Raw genomic sequence first — 21823 nt, forward strand, 5'->3', positions numbered from 1 at the left:
TTAACAATAGGGAATGAAAAATCGTCTCTTTTGTCGTAATTTTTTTTATGGAGTTTCCCTTAAGAAATTGAAATGTCTAAATCAAGAAAAGGACAACAACTGCTGTTTATGTTAGATTTATTCAAAGTAAGTTCCTTTGTGTAATTTTCGGTAGTATGTTTAGAGAATTCTGGATTATTTAATGAAAAAAAATATCATCAAGATAACGGTAGGTATTGTTGAATGTATCAACTAAATGTAACAATGACGTGTCTTTTCTGAGTTTGGTCATAAACTGTGATTCATAGCAAAATAGGAATGAATCTGCGATTAAAAGGGGCGCAATAAGTGCCCATAGGAATACCTACTACCTGTCGATACATTTTATCGCGGAAACGTACAAATATGTTGTCCAGGAGAAAATTTAAAGCTTCAATCATATCTTCACATTTCCAGTAAGTGTATCTAGCATACTTTCCTTTTCCGTTACAGAAAAAGGCTTTCAACGAGTTACAGCAAATAAATTCGCAATGAGAATTTTCAAAAGACCATTTAATTAAATATGAAAACTTTTTCTTGATAAGATTGTGTGGAAGTGTAGTGTAGACAGTAGAAAAATCATAACTGTCAACAGAATTAAAAGGACCATCAAAAGCACGTATTTTATCTAAAACCTTTTAAGAATTTTTAACACTCCATAAATAATTTATAGCATTATTTTCATAAACTTTATTACAAAAGTTAATAAGTTCTTTGATAGTAGCAAGACAGGTAGTTAGAAGCACTGACAGATAAGGAGTAGAACACTTACTAGATGCAGAGATGAAACGAAATTTAAATGGTTGTTTGTGTAATTTAGGTAACCAGTACATAGTCGGGACTTTCAAATGTTCGGAAGAGGCTTTAAGCTGGGTAGTGGCATTGATATGCTTGTTTACAACTTGACTCTCTGTGGAGCGCACGGACCTGAATGTAGAAAAATTGATAACTTCGTTTTGGAGAACTTCCGTGTAGTATATGTGTCACACCACCACTACATTATTGGCTGCTTTGTCTGCCGGTACGAACACAAACCGCTTTGCGAGTATTTGGAGTTTATTTTTCATTCTGGAAATGGGTATATCATGAACAATATTATTAATTTCAGAATTGTTTTCAAAATGAGATATACGAATATCAACAGTATTCATAATTTTATTCAAATTACAGTCAAGAGATTTTGTATCAGATTTTTCACGTTTACACCAATTTTTACAGTAGGCAGACAGAGCGTCTTTAATGACCTGACGACACTGTTTCCAATATATAATAGATGGAGGACGATATTGAGTTCCTTTCTTAAGAAAAGTTTTGACCTCACGGTCTTCAACGATATTGAGATCTCCTGTAATGACATGACATAAAGGAACATATCTAAAATTAGATGTTTCACAGTCTCAAGTGTAAGGAGCAATATTTTCTATATTAACGTCTAATGTTACTGACGTATAATTAAAAATCAAACTTCTGCTGTTTTTTTTTGTACGAATACGAAATAATAGGGGGTTCTGTATTATCAAAATATGGAGGAATTTGGCTATGGACGGTAGAGTCAATGAATATTCTAGATAAGTTAATAAAATCAATACCTCTGTTTATATATTTTAATTTTAAAAAATGTCGTTTATGATTTTCAGGTTTATCGATACTAGGAAACAGCCTGTGATGACAAAAGGCTGTAATAATACGGGTGTATTCATACAACGGGCTGAAAAACACTCCAGAAAAATATCATATAGTTTACTTATTGTATATGACCAAGTTTGCATAGTATTTGATGTCTACCATTTTTTTTATTATAGATAACAGATCAGCAAGTGTACAATTTATACGATGTTTAATACGTAGATTACGGTTTCAGTTTATTTTTCTACTTATGATTTTGAATGTCCCTCTGGTATATTTCTGATTTAAAGCTTCAGTTAGAGTAAGATCAGGAGTAGTCAACCAGGCAAATGGACATGATGTTATTTTGGTAATAGATACATCTGAACGTATGTCAGAGTATTTCCAACAGTTGAAATCAGCTGCTTTACAGTATGTTTACGGTGAGTTAAAATAAATAACAGGAAAAGCGGAATTTGAATTAAGTACAATAAAATACTTAGTGAAATCATATCAGAAAACCCAAATCCTAAACACTACATAGTATTGATTGAAATAGGAAAAGTTCATTTAATGTCATTTTATATAATCCATAGACAACTTTTACGGACGCCATCACGAGTTGGAATAACTGTTTCACATATGACAACGGATATGTTTTAATTATCGAAACCACAATCTTGTCCTGTTTTCCTCAAATGCGACCTACGGAATTGGACTTATCACCGGGATTGCACTTGCGTGAGTAACACAACGAGTGTCACATGCAAAGCAGGATCTGCTTCCGAAGTACTTGAGATCACCCCGGTTTTTGGTGTGGTTTGTGTTGGTCAGTCTTTTGCGTTCGATATTGGGTTTTGTATAATGTTGTTTGTCTTTTGGTTGTTTTTCGTTTTTTTACCATGACATTGTCAATTCCTTTTTCGACATATGAGTTTGAAAATTCCTTTGGCATCTTTCGCCTCTTTAACCGATCGACTCACACTGTCTCGCTCCCTTTGGAGTTCGTGCAATTCCCTTAGTGTTTGTTTGTTACCTTGATGTTGTATTTCTCAATCATTGTACCAGATTGGAATATCCGTAAACTATTGTCATCTTCCTAAGCATATACTAAACAATAAAGAAATAAAAAAAAAAAATGTTGATTTTTGATGGACTAGTATGCGAGATGCCATTTTTATTTATGTAATCTAAACCTATATATCTGATTTGAAAACAAAAATCAAAAACCTTAAGTTAAAGAAAGAGAAACATCATGGCAAAAAAGAAAAATATTAAGCAAACAAAACACTGAGATGAAACATGAACTTCACCAAAGGTGATCTGGAAGGGTAAGTACTTTTCTGCATCACCAGTGACAACCATCGTGTTGCTAAAGGGAAGTTAAAATTCGGTGGATTACATTTACATCAACATAAAATCTCTTTCATTTCTCATTGGATGAGTAATTTGGTCTTGATCTCCTCAGATATGTTTAAAGAAATGACTTATAAACCTTTTATAAATAGCTGAATAAAGATGAAAACTTTCACAATATTAGAATTACAAATATTCTTTACAGGAATTAAACAACTTTCAGAATGTGGCGGGATGGAAAATGGAATTGGTTTAGCAGTCTTTGGACAACAAACAAGACTTATACAAGAAGCAACAAATGATTATGAATTAGTTATGGAATTGATTGGTAATATCAATAACATATATATAATATCTTAATAAATTGCATGTCGAAGCAATTGTTCAAAAGGTAGTTTGATGAACCAATTTGGTTTTTGTTTGTAACTGAAAGGATAAAAGATGCTTTTCTTATCAAGTTTGACCATGCATACTTTTCTGTTTGAATATGCATACAAAAATATTTGTTGTACAGTGGTTTTTATGAATAAAATGAAAAATTAGCCAACAATACAACCAATTATTTAATCAAGCAAAACGTCCATTGTTTTAAAGAATTATACTTAAAATCAAAATAAACTGTTTTGAACAAACAATTACCCTGGCCTTTAAGCTCGAAGAAATGAACAGTCCTTAACTTTCTGTCTTTCATTGTTTTGTTTGGTTATGACTTCGGTAGCCTTAATTTCAAAATGTTTAATACGTTTATACATCATACTATTTTATTTTTGTTGCTTAAAAGTAAACAGGAAGCTTCAGGATACACGAATCTCTTCAATATCAGCTGTTGAACGTTTAAATCACTTGAGTGACATTAATTGTCGAAATTCGCATCTTGTGCAGTAAAATTTGTACCGTTTAAGTTATTGTATTAGAATTATTTTATTCATGCCAAAGGAAAGCTAAGGCCAGATGGAGATGCACCTGTCTTAGCAGGACTTCTAATGGGTTACGCTGGTGTTTCGTCGTGTAAGTATCAATTGTGTAAGTATAAGTTTTAATTTAATATAAACTATGAGTTAGTTTCAGGATATCAGCCTGGTTTTTTTTAGACGTGTACTATATTACTTATAATACCAAATTATCAAGTTATTAATTTCGAAATCACAACTTAGACCAATTTGCGATATTACGAAATTCGATATCATAGATTGGCATTAAAATTTATTAGATTTTACTACAAAATGCATTTTTTCTGTAATTGCTGTAACATTGTATCAATGGTTTTTGATAATTTCTAAATTCTAATCTTAGCGTCATCTGACAAGTATAAACAATACATTATTAAGTCATGTTCAGTCTTTCAGACCTTATCACTGCTTTAAAATCAGTACAGTTCAGACATTTTGCTTGCATTCAGTTGAGTTCTGTTGAGTAGATTTCAAACATTTAAGTATGATGTTTATGTGTACAAGTAAACAACAACTACTGAAAAGTCAGAATATAGACTGAACCCATCTTTATGGACTGCATGCAAAATTGTATATAAGAGGGGCGAAAGATACCAGAGGGACATTCAAACTCATAAATCGAAAATAAACTGACAACGCCATGGCTAAAAAAGAAAAAATCTCTTGGTTTAATACAGTACTTAGTTTACAGCATTAAATCCATCTGAAATTGACTAAAAGTCTGAAAAATGACTTAATACTCTATGTCAATAATGTATATCTCAATCTCTTTATACCTATGTTGTGATTCTTTCAGATACATTTCTGGTTTTTGCCTCTGGCTAGAAAAAAAAGTTGCTCTTTAGGGCTGTGTACAAAATTTGATATCCCTTAATTATAACCAGATATCACCTCAAATCAGAGTTTTATTGATTTATTCATGCATTATTTCAGATTAAAGTTTTCTGTATAGTATAGACTTTAAAATACGAATAGATACCTCATGATGATCACCAAGTACGATTTGGAAGAATCAACAATCAAAAGATGAATATTATATCACCAATGTTTAATGGTTCGCTGGTTTGTCTTAAGCACGTTCTCGTCCTCCCTAGGTATTTTTCGCCTCATTTTGTTATTAAAGTTTACATTCAAATTAATCTTGTACCTGTTTAATATGATTTTCAAATGAAATGTGTCTCCCAACAAAACAATCAGTACCTTCACTTTGATATTTGACGATTGTTTTTAGCTTCAACAGAAAATTAGGGATATATATGTCTTTTATGATGGACAAGTATCAACTTATATTTGATTTTATCTACATTTGTATTAACTTTTACACATAGGCTTATTACCTAGCAGTACCAGAAACGTTCCGATACAAGCAAATATGATTGTTTTCACTAATGGATCGTCAGAACAGTGTAAAGTTTTACCAGAAGATGAACAAATTTCTAATTTGGATTTGAGGAATCTTCCAGTACGTATGTACAAATTTTTAATATTTTTTCAGCCACAACTTTCATATTTTGTTTTGCAGGACCATTACTGTTAGATGTACAAGTTGATTTCTATATTTTAGCTGCATCGTACCGAGTCCGTATTATTAAAGAGAGGCGTTAGATACCAAAGGGAAATTCAAATTTTTTAGTATCCACATCTGATTCACGCCACCTCTAGAAGAATAGATAGTTTCACAATAACTTTGAAGCCCGGCTTTAATTGTAGAAAACATTGATGTAAATAATTTAGAAATAGCTTTCGTGGAGCACTTGGAAGACCCAGCAATATAACTTTGTTTGTAATGACACTAGTTTAGGTATCCAATACAATGATGTAAGATCTAGTTCTTCATCTTTGGTTGAATCATAAAGGAACATAGAACAGACCTATGATTATCCAAGATTTCCTCTTTGGTAAGTATATTCGCAAATTACTCTAAATCAGAAAAATATGATTTTATATGTAAAAATATTTATTGTTGATTGCCATAAAGAAGAAGACGGGTTAATGGATATAAACTTGATTAAATGATTGTTTGTTTTTGTTGACGATTAAAGTTTGGAGATATTACTCAACTTTTTACTTAAAGGTACCATCTGATATTAATGCAGTCATTGACGAAATTACTGCTTCCAGTACAAAGATATATTATGTACCTATTGGCAGACATCAGTGCAACAATGTAAGAACTATTCAACATCAATATGTTGATATTTCTATATCGTTATGTTGATATAATATATATAAATACTAATATTCAATCTAGCATCATGTTTCAGAAGTTGTGCTCACCTATTATCCCTTACTTTTAACATTACACTTTTGGTTATTATATTTATCTAGATGCATATTTCCTTGACGGTGATGGATTTGTGAAATAGAAGTCTTTTTTTGATGAAGAACATTTTTTTTTAATTCGACAATAATAATTTCATTTACAAAATAGCTGTCTATATTTTGTTTTTTTCGCTGCTGACTTTAGGATTCTCAATATGATTGCAAGTACTTGCATGTATTTAAGAATTCATCCATTGGCAGATAAAATCAATTTATTAGAATTTGCATATAAACATTTTGAATGTTTGAAAATAAATTGAGTATTGTAGTTTATAAAATTTTTGTTAATTCATCGAAACTTTTGCGACTCAAAACAAGCATGTGTAAGGAAACCTTACAAAGTACAAGACTTATTCAAGAAAAATAATTATTAGTTATGAAAAGGCTAACTGATCATTTTTTTTAATTCCATACCAAACAATTCTTAACTTGTAGTTTTTTAAATGTACACACGATTCATTTTTTTTTAAAGTAACTCATCTTGTAACACGCAACCCTGAAAGTTTCGGCACAACGAAATGCCCTTGCAATATTTCAATTCAGGTATACAAAACTTATAATAATGAGAACGTAAATCAGAAATATTTGCAAGACCAAAAATTAAACTTTTAAGATAAGAGCCAATTTCTGGTTGTTTATTTAGAGGAAATGGAACTGGGGAACTCCAGAAGAAAATAAAAACATTCAGATTTATTATAAAGCTATCAAAATTATTTGGCTATTTGAGTTCAGCAAGTATGGGATATTTGTTTTTGAATTTAAGATGACTGAGTTAAATAACTGTGAAATATTATGTATTTTCAGATTTTAGAACATGCTGTAAGACAGACAAATGGTAAAATGATTCAAGTAAATGAAATGAACCGCTTGATCAATATGACACAAGTTATGGTATGGATACTTAGCGTTTATGTTGGAGTCCATCGGTCGGCTTATATAGTTAAATGAATATTTGATTAAAGACAGTTGTTCAAATCGATATGAAATGATATATTGAAATATGTCCATGAAGTGTTGGAATAAATGACAAATTGCAATGACGATGCAGAAGAAACATCGCAAATCATTAGATTGTGTTTAAATAATTCGTGTAAATTAACAATACTAGTATACAATTCAGGAGTGCTTCATTTCAAAAGACATAAAATAATTTACCATACGCCATATACTAGTATTTATTTTCAATACGTAGCAAACAACAGAAACCACTGAAATGCATGCGCCTGACCGTTTGTGTCATAATGACATCGTGTGTGTTGACGACTTTTGTTCTTTCCCCAGTTTTGCATGTTGTAAGATAACAAAATATTTCGTATGTTTCTCAACCTTAACATTGTATGATTTATTCATAATCACTCCGTGTTACTTCACATGCTTTTATATAATGCATATTTTTTTACAGCAGGTTCGAAACTTTTCGGACAACAATTATGAGGATAATTGTATCTTCACTTCATAAAAAAGCTATACTGAGGCATAACCAATTGGGAAACATTTCAAATGAGAATATCACATGTCTTATTTATAGTACAACAATGAACGAAAAACACTTATTGCAATAAACAACAATCGACAACCGCTGAAAAACAGGTTCCTTGCATGGGACAATCTCATAAAGATTATGGCAAGGTTAACATGTTTGGGAGCGCTCAAGCCTCCTTACTGGGAAGTGTAGTGATAACAAAATTTAAGAATAAACTTTAATAATCAGCTTAAAAAGGCTTAACTCATCCCATCGAAAAACAAAACCCACAAAGTACCGCTCTACGAGTACTCACAGTCACTGAAAGCTAGTTTTGGACCAAATTTTAACTAATAAAGAAACCATATTCTCCCAGACAAATTATGATAATCTTTACACATCTGACGTCATAAGTAGACCAAGAAGAGCAAAATTATGTAAAATACAAACATATAAGTTTCGGTAGAATGTAGGACCAAGAAATGTTAACACATAGATATTTACGATACATATTAACATTCAATTAATGTAAGTACAATACCAATACTTTTCAAAAGATCTTACTTCACTGCTAATTTTATAACCTTAAAAAATGCGTTTATTAAAAGCATCAATAATGACATACGGATTGTATCATTATATACGAGTTATATACATTATTTCCCCGTATAACTTATGATTTTGTTACTGATTTTTTTAAGATATTCAATGGTACAACCAACTACCTTGCCAAATTTTTGTTTTGGTTACAAAATCCATTATTTAATGATATTTGTGTTTTAAAACTTGTTTCATTAATTTAAATCTAAAACAAATGGAAGCAAAGAAAAATCCCACTATGGAACGATGAATTGTCTCTTTGCTGTAAATTTTTATATAGAGTTTCCCGTTTGTAAATGAAATATTCAAATAAATAAAAAAGACAATATTATCATGTGCTATTTCATCTTTTATAATACGTTAATTATGATAACTTGCTGCAGTCTTATTAAAAATTCTTGATGTTTTTAAAGAGAAACATATCCATATGTAACGGTTAGTGTCACTACTTTTCAGTTGAATTGAATTAAAACAGATCTTTACCGCATTTGGCCATTCACCGCGACTCATAACAATACATGTCCTGAGACAAGTCTGCTATTAAAGGATTACATGCGCATTTGAAACACCAATTGAACAAAGCTTTCTAAGATATCAACTTTGGAATTTGTAACCCCGTTAAGTTTGTGATTATTTACATTTCCCAGATACAGATTAGGAAACTAAAACATAAGTTAATATATATATATATATACAACAGTGCAAATATTGAAAATGGTCAATGTCATGATTTCAGTGTTATATCTCAACTTCTATGTACAACTCTAAATAATTATGTTTTTTTCGGTAATATATAGGCAAAATGTTTTCATTTTTGATTCCTGGAACTTTACATAATTTTTCAAAGACTTGAATGATGGCTTAATTGTACAATGCTTATATACATTGCTACATTTAACAAATGTCTGTACTTAAATCAGTAGAAAAAAATATACTAACAATGAAACCTCTCTCTAAATTATTCACATCTATTTTATCAGCAATCAAAGCTGGGCTCCAAGGTTATTGTGAAACTGCCTATTCTAGAGGTGGCGTGAATCAGATGTGGATACTAAAAAATTCCAAAGATCTTTTAGAGTACATACAATCTAAGACTCTCTCATCTTGCAATAGTATTAAAACATTTGACTTTTCTACACTTTACATAAGTATTCCCCATTCCAAACTAAAGGACAAATTGAAAGAGTTGATATTACTTTGTTTCATTAAAAAGAATGGCGAACGTAGATACAAGTATCTTGTCTTGGGGAGGGATAAATCCTACTTTGTAAAGAATCACTCTGATTCAAACAAAAAATTCTCTGAAACTGACATTATCAAGATGCTTGATTTCTTGATTGACAACATATTTGTTACGTTTGGAGGACGTGTTTTTCAACAGACTGTCGGAATTCCAATGGGAACCAATTGTGCCCCTCTTCTTGCCGACTTGTTTCTTTTTTATTATGAGGCTGACTTCATACAGGAACGTCTTAGGAAGACAGATAAAAAGTTAGCAATATCCTTTAACTTTACGTTCCGCTATATAGGTAATGTTTTATCACTAAATTATACAAAATTTGGTGACTAGGTCGAACGAATCTATCCCATCGAACTAGAGACAAAGGATACTACAGATACAGTTAAGTCTGCCTCATATCTTGATTTACATCTAGAAATTAACAATGAAGGTCGGTTGAAAACCAAACTTTACGACAAAAGAGATGATTTCAGTTTCCCAATTGTGAACTTTCCATTTCTATGTAGCAACATTCCAGCAGCGCCTGCATACGGAGTATGTATCTCCCAATTACGTCAATATGCGTAATAGATTCTCCATAGGCGGTAATGTTAACGTTTTCTTCTGTTGCTCAGGCCATATCGTAAACTTGGATATGTATGATGGCTCATTTTGAAGCTCAGACACTTGCACATGTGTGGTGCGATTTTCGGGGTGGCAAGTGTGATTTGTTTTCCCGTCAAGTGCCCAACCCCGAAAGATAGTGAAAAATGTCACTCTCCTCAGGAAATAATCCCAAAATTCTGACCATAAAAATCATTAAAAAATATGTCCTTTGTAATTATTTGTTCAGGTTTATTTTTTTATACTTTTTTTCACATCACATCAGCTCTATAAAACACCAGTCCTAGTTCATTTATGTCAATTTTTAAAATCACAGCTTCCACAATTGTATGGCGGACTAATTTTTTAATGAGAGTCATAAATCTGTGTTCCTCATCTCAAGGTCCATTAGGGATATTGACCTATATTAGATCAGCTAATGTCAGATTCCACTTATATTGCAGTTTGTATCCCTTTAGTACACATTTTTGAACAATTCTGTGAAGTTTTAGCCATATCTGAAATAAAATAAGCTCATTTTAATACTTTTAGGTAGCAATGTTTATAACTGTTCAATATCCTTTTTAAGGAAGAAAAAAACACAATAAGCATATGTTACAAATTTACATTTTAAACATTTGTTTTAACTTTTATTGGTATAACTGCAATTCATAAGCCTCTTCTTCCTTACAGACTTTCTACAAATCCTCATTTTTTGTTGATAAATCATGTAAATATAGTGTTTTTCACTTAAAAACTATCAGATTTAAGAAATTTTTCCACCCTGATAGTCTTGTTTTCTATTATATTTTTTTTTTATTGAATAAATATCTCTATTATATGTTCATTACTGTAAAGATTAGTCACAGACCTTTCAAAAACTAGTCTTGTTTTCAAAATCCATCAAGGAATAAGAATTTTAGAGGTTTTTTTTGTATGTGTGTTGAAAGTGGGAAAAATGGGTTATTTCTTTGGTAAAGAGTACATTGTGACGTCATTGTTTTTGTGACGTCATTGCATTATGACATCATAATTTAGAGTTGTGCACATCTTACAGAGTGAATTGATTTTGAAACATGAAAGGCAAAAAGAAACGAAACAAGTTTAAGGTTGGTAACCAAGCATTTTTATCCCGTTATGATTCCCTAGCAACAAATCAAGATTGCAATGGTGTTGCTCCATCTTCAGCTCCATCTACACAGGTTTAAAAAAAATCATCTATGCAAGTATCATCTGCATCATCTAAACATGAATTTCCTCATTCAACTAAAATGTATTGCCAAAAACACCCACAGAATCCCTCTGGTTACCCCGCCTTACTGAAAAGGATTTCAAATTTTATTCTAAAGAAAGTTATGATAAGAAGTCATATGTAGCACCTCAGACTGAAAAGAGTGCTACTACGGTGAAACTCCTTCGTCTATATAAAGTGTCTGATGACTATTTGAGTGAATATTTAGGGGATAAAAATACAGAAAATAGAACAGTGGATAGAGATTTAAACATTTTAATGATGAATAATCTAATAATTTGTCATATAAATCAAAGTCCACATTGTAATGTTCCTCCTTTTGAACTTGTGCAAGAGACTCAGTGGGGTCTCGGTTGGATTTGGGAACTAAAATGTACAAAGTGTAAGTTTATATCAGAAAAATATAAACTGTTTAGAGAAATTGAAAGTGGGCGTCCTGGCCGCAAGCGTGCCAGCATAAACTATGGGTTTCAGACTGGTGTTATAAACTCTAACATAGGTAATGACAGCGCGCGCGTACTTTTGACTAGTTCGTGTATCCCTCCTATGGCAAGAACAACAATGCAAAGAATAACCAATAATGTATGTGACAAGGTTGTTAAACTTGCTGATGAAGAAACTAAAAAAGTTGTTGAGAATGTTATAAGGAGAAATGAAACCTTGGGGTTAAATAAAAATAATTCTTATATGATTTGCATATTAAGGAATACGATGATATGATTGGTCGAGACGACTTTCGGTAGTTGATCTTGACGTTGTTTATTTTTCGATAGACGACGTTGACCGAACTTATTTTCGTAACCAATGTAAACAAGATGGCGGCGAAAAAAACACTTACATTAACAAAATTTATTTTCACTGCACGTTGATCGCGTTAAATTGAATTGCAAATTTCATTGAGTACATATTTTTGCAATAACCAACAAGTATATTCATGCGCCAGGCCTATTCAATGACACAAATAAACAATTTACTTGTGATAGAGGTTACGAGTGTGGAAAAATATATTCCTTATCTCCAATTTTCAAGAATTATAAGCATTAAACGCCTTTTTAAAGGAATTTATTGGTGTATAAACTGGACCAAGTCACTCACAAAACATATCATATAAGTCCTTCGGACTTTTATTTGTTTGTGAGTGAATTGGTCGAGTTTATACACCAATAAATTCCTTTAAAAAGGCGTTTAATCCTATAATAATCCAATAAAATTACAAATGGATGGGACTTACCAGAGTATTTATATTAAAAGTAGACATAAAATGGGCCAAAATGCCTCGCAGGCAATTGGTATTGCCTGTGAAAATGAAACCAACAGTCATGATGTAATAGGTTTTCACTTAGTAAACAAACTATGCTGGGTCGGTGCATGGTTACGCGGTAAAGGTTATGATGTTGAATGTCATAACCATGAGCATTGTACAGCAAATACTAATAGGTATGATCCTTTGAGTGAAAAGGATCCGGGGTATGAAATAGGTAAAACAATTGCCACAAATGATTTACTTGTAGATTATTGCACTACTGATGGTGATGCAAAAAGTGTGAAAGGTTTACAAGAGGTAATGCAAGAAATATTTGGTCCTTTATGGTCGGTAAATAGACTTGCCGATACAATTCATAGGGGTCAAAGTCAGTTCCGTGAAGGAATCCGAGCAAAATTTAGTGTCGGCATGTTCCCTGGAGTAACAAAAGCCCAGAAAAATGATATAAAAACAGCTTTTGTCAATGATATAAAATTAAGGTCACATGGTATAATGAAATCATTATTTATGAAGTATAATGGTGACCGACAAAAAATTCAAAATGCTTGCCTGGTATTGTTCGGTCTGTGGTGAATTGCTACAGCTGTAATTACGGTGATACATGTAGATGGAGCATAACACTTTGTAATGGTGGTAAAACAACAAGCTGGTGGTATAAATCTATAAACATTAATAGTCATGGCTTGCAAAATGGGTCTCTGATACCAACTGACAGAGACAGAATATTGATAGAATCTTTGCTAGAAATGAAACTCTCTCAGAATGCGTTAGATCATATGAAATTTTTCAGTAATACTAATAGAACTATTTCCACATACCTACCCAAAAATAATAATTTCTCCCGCAATGCCATAGGTCGTGCATCTGCAGCAGTCTTGAAAGTAAATAATAATAGAGATGTTGCCTTGGTTAAAACTCTGAAAGCTGTTGGCTGCACAATGGGTAAAAAGTCTCGTGCTGCAGTAGCTCTGAAAACAAATACGTAAACTTAAAATATATGATTGTGCATATAAAAAAAGTTCAAAAGTAAAATATCGAAGGGTACAGGCTCGTAAAAGGCAGGCTATTAATATTCTGCTTAATAAAAGTAAGCGAAATTACGGGTACAAAAAAACATCAGTTAGAACCAAAGCTTAGTCAGATAACTAGCTGCAAAGAATTTGTTCCACAGCCTGGTTGTAGTTTTTGGCTAGATTAACAAGGTCACAATTTCCATTTTTCTTTCAGCAGTATTTCAGGAAATATTACAACATGTTTCAATTTATTTATTTATTTATTTTCAATGATTACAGGGATTAATAAATGTCATTTAAATTATTGTGATGATAAATCAAAATCTTTTTCAGTAATATGCATGTGCATGTTGTTTTGAGTTATTTGTATTTTTATAATAAAGAGTTTGTTTCATTTTAACTGTTTTGAAAATGGGATAACGGTCCAAGACATTAAAACATACCACACACAGCATCATACATGCAAATTAACACACATGTATTGCATAAAAATTTATTTTTCCTATCATGCACACATTCATTGATACAACATACAAGGAAATAAAATAAAATAAAATCATGTCCATATTTACTTCCATTTGCAACTATTTCAGTTCTGTTAGCTTTTTATTTTACTTTTGATATCCTAATTTTATAATTTTGTAGTTTTTGTTTGGTTTTTATATTGAAGATTTCTTTTAAAGCATGCTTACTTTAGTTGGTTCATGTGGTTTGAATGTCTCAATTTCCTGACACAGTTAAAAATACATTTGTAAACAACAAGAGTTACTCCCCCACCTATGTCAATAAAAGGTAAACACTCGTGAAACAAGCCGTAAAATGTGTTACCTCAGATTAATATAAACATGCATGTTTGTTTCAGTGTCTTGGAGGGTGAGAGGGAGGGCTTTTATCCTATTTTCATTTTTTTAGCAGTGTAAGAAACTTGTATTTGAGTAAATGATTCATGCATAGTGAAGTGTGCAATATGTCACCTCGGAGACTTAAATTTTAAAATTAAAAATAGAACAAACCACAGTTTAAGATGCAACATGCAGTTAGGATATGTTGTGCCATCCAGTTCATGAGTGGTGCATTTTTGTGAAGTTACACAGACCTTACGGTGGTAATTTACATCATGGGGCTCAAAAATTATATGGTCAGCATTAACACACAAGGCATTTTGGCAGAGGTGCGAGGCATCTAAATTTCTATCAATGTCAATTGTTTTTAACTGAAACATTTTTGCCAAGCGTGCAACATTCATTTTTGTCCTTTTTCCATTTAGATAAGCCACATTTCGCATCCCTAAAATATAATTTTTTTTCCTCTGAATGGCCCCTGTCCAGATTTTACATGACCCAATTTCTGCATCAATGCTATTTAACAACAAAAAAATAATATATTTTTGATAAAAATCGAACGTTTGGAAAGCCATTTTGTATTGTTTTGATTATTTAGCACTAAAAGAGTGTAACTGACCTTGAGTTCAGCAGCTATCATCCTAAATTGTGGTCACTGGGCCATGAAACACTCCATCACCTTTGAAACTCAAGGCCACAAATTGGGGCAATATGCGTAATAGATTCTCCATAGGCGGTAATGATAACGTTTTCTTCTGTTGCTCAGGCCATATCGTAAACTTGGATATGTATGATGGCTCATTTTGAAGCTGAGACACTTGCACATGTGTGGTGCGATTTTCGGGGTGGCAAGTGTGATTCGTTTTCCCGTCAAATGCCCAACTCCGAAAAATAGTGAAAAATGTCACTCTCCTCAGGACATAATCCCAAAATTCTGACCATAAAAGTCATTAAAAAATGTGTCCTTTGTAATTATTTGTTCAGGTTTATTTTTTTATACTTTTTTTCACATCACATCAGGTCTATAAAACACCAGTCCTAGTTCATTTATGTCAATTTTTAAAATCACAGCTTCCACAATTGTATGGCGGACTAATTTTTTAATGAGAGTCATAAATCTGTGTTCCTCATCTCAAGGTCCATTAGGGATATTGACCTATATTGATATGATATTCCAGGGCTTGTATTTCCTATCATGATTTCCTTGATAGAGGATTGCTGCTCACGAGGAAGCTATCAAACCAAGAGTTCCAAATGGTGAAGTTGAAATCATCCCTTCGTAAATTTTACGGACGCCATCACGAGTTGGTTGACCGTTATGGAATAACCGTTTCACAGATGATATCGGATATTTCCTTATGTCGTAACTACAATACCCTTCCCTTTTCACGAATGTGACCTACCAAATTAGACTATTTACCGGATTTGTAATAACATAAGCAACTCGACGGGTGCCACATGTGGAGCAGGATCTGCTTACTGGAGCACCTGAGATCACCCTCAGTTTTTGGTGGGGTTCGTGTTGCTTAGTTTTAAGTTTTCTGTGTTGTGTCATCTGTACTATTATTTGTCTGTTTGTCTTTTTATTTTTGGCCATGGCGTTGTCAGTTTGTTTTCGATCTATGAGTTTGACTGTCCCTCTGGTATCTTTCATCCCTCTTTTATGATATAAATGCTCTTTTCTAATGTGCAATATTTAGATATTTACATTACAGCTACTGGCTATAGGCATAGCAGCTGATTTGCGCTATTCAGAAAATCAAAGCAGAGAAGTCATCAGGATGAAAATATCAGATGCATCAAATTTTCATGATATCAATGTAAGTTTTAGACATTTAGTTTGTTAACATAATGTCAATGGGAAGTACTATGTGACAAAGAATATCATTTAAGTATGTTTCATAAAATAAATTTTCGCTCACGTCGATGATTTTATAGCTTTTTATTTCCTAACTTAAGACCTCGAGCTTTTAGCCGAATTATTTACAAGGAATTAATTTTGTATTAAGAAAAAGCTATTATGCATATTACATGTAGGACTTTAATAAACCTGATTACGGACCCATATAAATTTGAAAAGAATATCATTTTGCTTGGCATTGTCAGTTTGTTTTCGACTTATGAATTTGAATATCCTTTTTGTATCTTTCGCTTCTCGGGACAATCTTCTAATTGCTGAACCTGGCGTTCAAAGTTCATATCAGCTTATGTTAGTTTTTCTACGGAATATCTTGTATAAAGTATGTCTCGTACGAATAAAGGACCACGTCGACTAGAAGAGAAACTCATGTTGGAGTCATAGAAGATATCATGACTTACACATATGAATTGACAACGACGGTTGGTAAAGAAACTAAACTTTACGACAAGAGAGATGAATTCAATTTAACTCTCCATTGCTTTGAGGTTACATACCATGAGCTCATGCAATTGGAATATTTACCTGCTAGATGATGCAATATTCAAGAAGGTTGTGTTTCCTAAGACAATTTTCGTAATAGAGGGTTGATGCATAACAGGAATCTATTGAGCTAAGGCTTCCAAATAGTGATGATGAAGTCATTCCTTTCGAACGTTTGACGGACGCTATTATGATCTCGTTGACATTTATGGAATCTCTGTAACAGATGACAATGGATATACTCAAGTTGCCATAGTCACAATTTTAACCGTTTGTGATCGATTGTTACATAACTGAGTGCGATTTATCATCGAAATGTTACTTGAAATGAGTAACCGAACGGGTTCAAATTTTTACAAAGGAACTTCTGAAAATTATGTCTTTTGAGTTCACTCCTGGTTAATGTTGTTATTTACCTCGTATATCATTATTCGTAAACATTTCTGCATAAACGTACTACAGGGTTAATAAACGACTTTTATTTTTTGGCAGTCTTGCATTACCAACTTAAAGTTGTTTTGAAAATGCCAACGTAATTGGTATTTTTCGAAAAGAGTGAAAAAGACGAATTAACTCATAAGAAAGAGGGAAGTAACTTAAATTAAAATGATCAAAGAAAAAAAGCTCATAATTGAATGGAAGAAGTAATTTTCAATACTGCATCATGATGACAGCTGTCGTTGGATTTCATGTTGCAACTTTTTCTGGTCCGTTTGACAACTTCGTGACTTAATCCGATTTACGAGCCACATCCTGTCCACAACCTGTCCATTGAACAAGGGTGAGCCATTCCCGCCACGTGACGTTAGTAGTCTGTTCGCACCTGCCATGAAAGCACTCAGTTGGCCAACTGAATATGTGAAGAGAGATTCAAGTTTTTTTATTGTTAAAATGTGCGACGTTTTTATTCAAGTAGTATCTCGGATGTTTTTTTATGCTGGGAATTATATGTTCGGTTCTGACATCATTTATAACACACTATGGTAATGCAAATATTAATATAGGTCGTGCCACAATTGACAATAAATGATAATAACTTTTTGAGTTGAAAATTTACAGAATAACAGCTTCAATATAAAAAAAAATATCAAACATATACAGTCATTCCTTCGTTTTTTATATTGTTGTAACAGAATAAAAAAACAAGTTCAATATTTCTATTACCTCATCCATTTCCTTTCGTGCATAGAGAGAGAGGCTTAATATTTTAATGCACCGTTGCTTACCCTCTTATGAGTTTTTGCGATGAACGTATGTTTTTAAACTGATTTTCATATTCAAAATAGATTTACAAGTTTGTGACTATTAGTAAACTACGGTTGCCTCTAATTTGAGCAAGTAAATATATGAAAAAATATAAAAAAAAAAAAATTGATTTGATTACCTGTCTTTATTTGAAACAATCTAATAACCCTCCGAAATTAAGCTCATAAAGAATTGTAAATTTTCTAGACTCCAATGAAAGGTCATGAACCTGCTGTTCCGTGAGTTTTCTTTGACGATTTAAAAATTTTGGAAAAGAAAACAAAACTGCAGAAAGATTAAAATCAAAGTAGATGTTTAAATTGTTTTTTTTTAGGAAGACTGTTTAGATATGGTAATAGAATTCAGCAACCCTTTAAAGTTTTGTAATATGCGAGGTGAATTTGTGGAGTTAAAGTTTAACACACTCAAACTAGGAGATAGAGTAAGACGAGGACCGTATTGTAGATGCAAAAGTGATGATTTAGGTCTTGCAGGAACAGTCATTGGACAAGATCGAGACGGTAAGCACAACTCCTTTTAGAAAATACATACGTTATTTAAACGAAAAGACTACTAAGATCACCAGGTGTCAGTCATCCATTGTTTAATAAAATTTATACATTTCTCGGAAATAATGTGCATTGAATGCAACGGTTAGTCAATGAAAAGGTATATGCTATGAAATTTGGTGCGAAGTGCTTTGCCTCGGGCACCTAGTTTCATGGTATAGGCCTATTCAGTTGACTACCCAATTTAGCACATATTTAGAACTCGAGTCATATTATAATTTACCTAATGATATTCGATTTTTCCTGACAATTAGTTTATTAAGTATTTGTAAACAGAAGACAATACAGAGGTGTCATTAAATACATTCTGTTCATGTTAAATGTACTTACTAGTATCAAACCTGTCATATTTGTGGCAGTGATTTACCAGATCTTGAGATTATAAATGCAGCAAACACGGATTAAAACTTCACGGTTTAGATATTAATCAAAAATGATAGTTGGTGATTTTAAAAGGCCCTTAACTCCAGAATGTAGCTTATGGTGTGGGTATGTATATGGAGATAAAGAAAATAAATTGACTAAAAACTGGCATAGATAATCTAGTAGCAGTAGGCGTTATACGTGATTTGAAAAATATATATATCAATTTCACAGTACAATAATGCTATCTTAATATATAAAAATAAAGATATGTGTGAACCTTATATAGGCATTAGCAAATCAGCTATTATTAGATCAATTATTTATTTTTTTTAATTTCACAGTGAAAACATTAAGCTATTTAAAGTTATCCTGATAAAGATATAGGTCGCGCATTTTCATCAGACCTTATATGTTTGCTTTTATGATTGGGTTCCTCAAACACGTTCTATAATAGTAATCGTCATCATAATAAATTTCTGTGACATTATCATTATTTTTTTTCTCAAATGTATTTCCAACTTCGAAAGATACATTAGGGACATTCAAAGTCGAAAATAAACTTACAACGCAATGGCAAAAAACATAAGAGCACATAAGACAAACAACAGTATAAAAACACAACATAGAAAACTTAAAATGAGCAACACGAACACCACCAAAAACCGGTGGTGACTTTCTGTCTTATTAACATATATGTATGAAAACCAAAGATTTTAATAGTAGAATAAGTAAAACTCATTAATACATTCAACAAATTTTGGATACAAAATTCATTCCGAAATAGCCGGTGGCATTTATTGTTCTATCATCATGATTACAATACAAAGCAATATCACCCTTGTTGTCAACACTGCAACGTTAGTTAGTACACAGAAAAAGTATTGTACTACGGAACTTAAAAGGAAACTAAACCATCGGACGAGAAGTTGTGAGTGTGTTTCAACATCGTTTATTAAAAATGTCGTGCTGTAAACATTGTCATGTGAGGCAATTATTGATAGGTTAAATTTAAACCTAATTCTTTTTTCCATTACTATAACTTCAAATCATTTTATTTAAATTGTGATTTGGAATTTTTATATAAATAATCCTCATTTCTTGTCGATCGCAAGACATAAATTGCTGCAATCATGCCATGTATGTTCTACTGATTCATATCGTGATTCACATATTCATGTTCTACTTGACAAGCATTCTGACACAAACTTGTATGTTATAATGAATGGAATAAATATTACAAATACTCGTTATTATCGTACAATACATTGTCACCAGAGGGTATTACAAAAATAATGAGGTGAATCCTTTTCATTTAATTTGTGTTTGATGAATTGTCTACACACTTGGCATCCATGATGCCTGTACACAGGTAACTATTGATTCCTAATGGATATCTCAGAAGCTTTACACCAGATCTGCCTTAGCATTACTTTGCACAAGTTCTGTAATAATACACGAAAACAATATCAAAATACCACACCACCAACAGACGACTCGTCCAGAAAAATAACAGACAAACAAACAAAGACAAACAACAACTTATAAATATACGGTCCAGATAGCCCGGCTTGGTACATGTACAACTTATGGTGGGGTTAAACTCGTTTTTCACGGTTAACTTATTCACGTATACAAAAACTTCCCTCTTAACATATCTAAACCGTATGTCGAAAAAAGAAAAAACAAAATTCAAGGCGATTATCTTTGATTTTTAATACAGCTGCAAAACATTCGCACATATACCCTGAGGAAAATCGTAATTTTTTCGGTTAAAATATAAAATTTATTGAATTCCCCAAAAGCGCAGGGGTTATCGCTTCTGATCGTTAGGAGATTGCATAAGTAGTCTTTTATTCATTTACATCGTACAAGGTGATCGATAAGTCTTTAGAGCCTCGTAATTGTTCATCCCAGGTTATTTTAACTGTAGGTAGTTAACAGTACCCTTTATTACACATGAAGCATGGAAACTGACCTATAGGAATATAAAAAAAGCTGCTTTTGTAATAATACAACGTATCAGGAAGAAATCAAATGCTATAAATAATGTTGTACTATCATAACTGAAATTTCAACACCTTCTGTTAAACGTAAACGGAAAAAAAAACAGGCAAAAGATACCAAATGGATGTTCAAACTTATATGTCGAAGACAAACTGAAAATGACATGTAAAAAAACGAATATAAAAAAACATCAAAGGACAAGTAAAAGTATCAAACATCATTTAAAACTAATGAATGAGCGACACAAGCCCCACCAAAAATCGGGGGCGATCTCAGGTGCTCCGGAAGGGTAAGCAGATCCTGCTCCACATGTGACACCCGTCGTGTTACTTTTATAAAATATGTTGATAAGTTATATAAAGTGATAAGGCATCACGCAATAGCGAATTTTGTAATTGACTCTTATGTTACCTTAATACATCTCTAAATTCATAAACCATCGGTCATGCAAATTTTCTTACCGTGAAACGTGACCGAATGTGAAATTTTGAAATCGGAACAAGTTTTTCATTACAAATAATAGACAGGACTATCGCCGGTATAAATAATACAGACATTCCAAAAATAATGCACAATAAAAACCAACAAAAAACTAAAGCAAGAGCAACAGGAACCCATTTTAAACAAAACTAGGGGTGTGAGATAGTGTTTTCACTGTTTTATTCGTAACTGTTTTGTTTTATGCGGTATTCACGTATTTTATATACATATATGGAGTTATTTTCTCTCAGA

The 21823-nt window shown here is 32.3% G+C and overlaps 1 protein-coding gene across 1 annotated transcript in view; it reads left to right on the plus strand.

The window, feature by feature from the left end:
• LOC127734536 (uncharacterized) overlaps window positions 1-21823 on the plus strand; it is a 56450-nt gene that overhangs the window by 12185 nt on the left and 22442 nt on the right. Inside the window, exons 8-15 of the mRNA XM_052244461.1 lie at window positions 1935-2066; window positions 3185-3307; window positions 3916-4002; window positions 5258-5391; window positions 6004-6096; window positions 7056-7142; window positions 16222-16326; window positions 18487-18673. Of these exons, the coding sequence (XP_052100421.1) occupies window positions 1935-2066; window positions 3185-3307; window positions 3916-4002; window positions 5258-5391; window positions 6004-6096; window positions 7056-7142; window positions 16222-16326; window positions 18487-18673 (948 nt within the window). The remainder of the gene's footprint in view (window positions 1-1934; window positions 2067-3184; window positions 3308-3915; window positions 4003-5257; window positions 5392-6003; window positions 6097-7055; window positions 7143-16221; window positions 16327-18486; window positions 18674-21823) is intronic.

Source organism: Mytilus californianus, unplaced genomic scaffold (genome assembly GCF_021869535.1).
Source record: "Mytilus californianus isolate M0D057914Y unplaced genomic scaffold, xbMytCali1.0.p SCAF_3, whole genome shotgun sequence".
Taxonomy (NCBI): Eukaryota; Metazoa; Mollusca; class Bivalvia; order Mytilida; family Mytilidae; genus Mytilus; species Mytilus californianus.